Source organism: Ceratina calcarata, unplaced genomic scaffold, assembly GCF_001652005.2.
Source record: "Ceratina calcarata isolate Rehan_Ccalc_2016 unplaced genomic scaffold, ASM165200v1 scaffold711, whole genome shotgun sequence".
Taxonomy (NCBI): Eukaryota; Metazoa; Arthropoda; class Insecta; order Hymenoptera; family Apidae; genus Ceratina; species Ceratina calcarata.
In genome coordinates, this window is record NW_017178382.1 from 14,664 (window position 1) to 18,648 (window position 3,985).

The 3,985-nt window shown below is 43.5% G+C and overlaps 1 protein-coding gene across 1 annotated transcript; it reads left to right on the forward strand.

Annotated features, from left to right (window-relative positions):
- The first annotated feature begins 1,833 nt into the window (after positions 1 to 1,833).
- LOC108630249 (uncharacterized protein DDB_G0271670-like) lies at positions 1,834 to 2,667 on the forward strand. Its single transcript, XM_018033428.1, has one exon. The coding sequence runs from the start codon at positions 1,834 to 1,836 to the stop codon at positions 2,665 to 2,667; it is 834 nt and encodes a 277-aa protein (XP_017888917.1).
- Positions 2,668 to 3,985: the final 1,318 nt, after the last annotated feature.

A 3,985-nucleotide genomic window follows, 5' to 3' on the forward strand; every position in this document is an offset into this window, starting at 1 on the left:
AATATATAATATATACATAATATGAAAATTACAATGGATTTTGAGTAGCTATGTCTCTGATGATGACTCTTGTTGGAGCGGTTATATAATCACTTAGGTTTGTTTGCCGATTTCCACGGTGCTTAATTATTCGTCGTCCATGAAGACAGGAGAGAATCGGCGGTGTTTTACGGGAACCGTTTCCCACAGATGCGAATGTTATGCATAGAATCCTGGGAAGTCGAAGCATTCGGGCTAATGGATTGCGTGCGCTGCAGTGCGAGTTACGCTAATTGAGCGGGCCGCGAGACGAGACCTTCGTCGAAACAGGGAGGATAGAGAAGCGTTAATTAAGAACTCATTGAAATCCGGGCGTATTGTTTAGCCCCCGGACGAGAGTAACTATGTGCCAATCGGGTTTATTATATTTTCATTTTTCTAATCGAGAAAATTAGGCCTCGCTTCCTCTCCCGGTTCACTTCAAACGAGATACTCAATTTCCCAATCGATGCAACGGGTCAGCCATAACTCACCACCACCTAACCAGGCCCGGACAGACATGAAAAGTTTAATTGCTCAATTAAAAGGACCGATTGGAGATCGGCTGTACCAATCGACATCCGGTGGCCATTTGCGATTCGAGAAAATGTCTAATTTATAAGAAATAATATATAAAATACTAAACAATTATGCTACGCCATGTCTGTAATTGAATGATTTTAATTGACGTTACTTATTCACTCACTGTGTATATTTAAATGTTGAATAAAAATTCTCGGACAGCTGTGTAGATTCTATTATTGTTTAGCGACCTTGTGGAATCTGCGGTATTGAAAGAGAAACGTGCTTTCACTGTACGTTTAATGCGATTACGATCGTTCGAACGACACTACGAATGTTCCTACGCTGATTACGTTCCCATAGGAGCTAAACGTATTTCCTCGAAGCTTTCTTTCAATTCTTAAGTTCTTATTTTTAGGTTAGACGTTGACGAGATTCGAGCCTTTCGTTTTGTATTAATTTTAATAATCCTGATATCCGATTGTATTGATTTCTCTATAAGGAACGAACGACTGACTGACTGACTGGTCTTGTACGTATTTATTAATGACTATTCCAATGGTCGTTTGCAAGGCAACGAGAATTATTCCCATCCGGAGAAAATCGATTTGTCTCGCTCGAACGATCGAAAGTTTGGAATCCCGTCGTCGTATTTCCCAATTGGTTTTCCTAAAGGCGTACAAGCTTCCGGTAGGGAATGTCCCTGTTGACGTTATCCGACGTGCGACTCGATCGCTTTCCAGGAAGCTTTACATGGTCCATTTACGTTGGTTAAGAAAAACAAAATGGAAATTGAACGGTTTGATTTATTGCGGGCTTGGCGCAAATTGGGATCGAGAGTGCCGATCGATGATGGTAGCCGTCATCCTCTAAAGCGATCAATTTTACGATTATCGACACGTACCTCGGGTTACATACAAGGTGATCCACTATTTATATGCAAATGGAGTGATTGTCTATGAGAAGAGGAAAAATAATTACGACAGGATGAAGAGAATGCAAGTTCTGAACAAGTTCGAGGTCGATTTCCTTGAAGAAATCGTGAAATTAATAAAATTTCTTCATTTAATATATTTTAGTTATTCTCTGATCCAATCAGAATCACTCCTTCTATGGTTGCATCGTCGATACTGAAACACCTTGTATATTGGAAGCTTTCTATGGACAGATTAATTGCTCGTTGGCTCGTATCAGTCGAATCTTGATGGGATTGGATTAGAGGAAAAGTGCGTGGAGTCGGTTTTTCTCCGAGGATTAATTGAACCCGTGTACGTAATTAACTCGCGGTGCTTAATGAATAGCAAGATCTCGTTGGCAACCGTGGCGAGACTGTTTGCTTTCATAAAACGAGCCCTGGATGTCAGCCCCAACACAAGCAGCACCAGCAGACCCAACACCAACAGCATCAGCCGTCCCAACACTAGCCGCACCAACAACCCCAACATCAGCAGACCCAATATCAGCAACCCCAACACCAGCAGACCCAACACCAGCAATCCTAACACCAGCAACCCCAACACTAATAGCACCAGCTATTGTCCAACACTAATAGCATCCAGCTCGTGTCCTAACACGAGCAGCAACAGCAGCCTCAACCCTAGCAGCGACAGCAGCCTCAACAGTAGCAGCAACAGTAGCAGCAACAGCAGCCTCAACAGTAGCAGTAACAGTAGCAGCAACAGCAGCCTCAACACTAGCAGCACCAGCAGCCCCAACACTAGCAGCAACAGCAAACCCAATACTAGCAGCAACAGCAGCTCCACGACTAGTAGCAACAGCAGCCCCAATACTAGCAGCGACAGCAGCTTCAACAGTAGCAGCAACAGCAGCCTCAACACTAGCAGCACCAGCAGCCCCAACACTAGCAGCAACAGCAAACCCAATACTAGCAGCAAGAGCAGTTCCAACACTAGCAGCAACAGCAAACCCAATACTAGCAGCAACAGGAGCCCCACGACCAGTAGCAATAGCAGCCCCACGACTAGCAGCAACAGGAGCCCCAACGCCAGTAGTACCAACAATCTCAACACCAAAACCAGCACCAGCACCAGCAACAATCAATCGAAGATCAAATCGTTTTCTCTTTGCAGACAGTTTTCCCATGAACCTCTCAAGTCGTCAGTGTAATTCTAAATCTAAATGTCACATTGCTAGATAAAAGCGTTACGTGTAACAGCATTCTGTAACGTATCAATAAAATTGTTCCTGAATAACGAGCCTCTGGTAAATAACATGTATCGTCAATGGGAAGCGGGTTTCGAAACGCTGTCAGTCAGCCTGGAAAAGTTGTCGCACCGCGCGAGATAGCTACGTGTCCAATTGGCTTGGTGCTAAGAAAGTCCGCAACGATTGCCCGGATCGTTCCGCGATCTCCAACGAGGAACTTGTTCCACCAACACGTAACTACCGCTAAACAGTGTGAACGTCATTTTTTCCCCCCTCACGTTTTGCGTATTCCTGTTTCTTTACAATGACAACAATTTAAGCATTCCGTACAACATAATTATAGTAAATTCAAAATACAGTTTTCTGTTAATCGTTCAGATACTCCCACACACACACGCGACACGCAGTTAATAATAAAAAATCTAGTTAAGAACAAACAAAGCCCGCCAGATCATTTTCCCTCATTATTAAGACACAGACTGGAACAACGTATAATAAATATGTATGAAAGGGTGCGCCGCACAATGAGAAGTTGATTTACGGTTCACCTCACGATTCCTACCTAATTCCTCTCCCAACCAGCTAGTACAATTAATTTATACTATAACATAAATCTGTTTGGCACTCGCCAGCTGTTTCCCACCCTCGATGACGGTCAGACCTACCAGTTCGATATGAATCCTAAATTCATTTTCACTTCTAATCTCGATCTACGACGTTTCTCATGATAAAATTAATCCCGATGGGATCGTTTGTTGTGAAACAGATTTAAAACGTGTTTATCCATCGATTCGTGTGAACGTTCTCATTCGGGAGCCTGTTTGCGCATCTTTTAATCAACCTGTCGCAACCAGTTCACGAGGTATTAATTATTATTATTAGAAAAATCCATTAAACATTCTCTTGTGATACCGTCGCACGTTACGTAACGATGTACCGTCATGGCAATCTAGTCTAAGCGATTCTCTCGGATACCGGAGCGACTGAAGACAGTGTCACGCGGACTGACCAACAGACCGTTTCGTCAGAGCCAGCGTGCAAGGTGCTCGGCGATAAATCGTTGCCGTTGCGACAGGGACACGTACAATGGGCAACGCGTTACACCCAGGCTCCAACGGCGTGCCACCAGTCGAGATAAATCAACGATTGGAACGGAAGGACGCGACTTGCCCCACTCTCAGATTCCGTTCAGTATCAATCGAGCAATTCAGTATCTTTTTAGTAAATGTTGAATTATTTACACAACTTAAATAACAAAAATGAATCGATATTTATAAGA

Bases quoted from the DNA above. Each gene is read 5' to 3' on its own strand.
- LOC108630249 (XM_018033428.1), top strand. From the start codon at position 1,834: ATGAATAGCAAGATCTCGTTGGCAACCGTGGCGAGACTGTTTGCTTTC.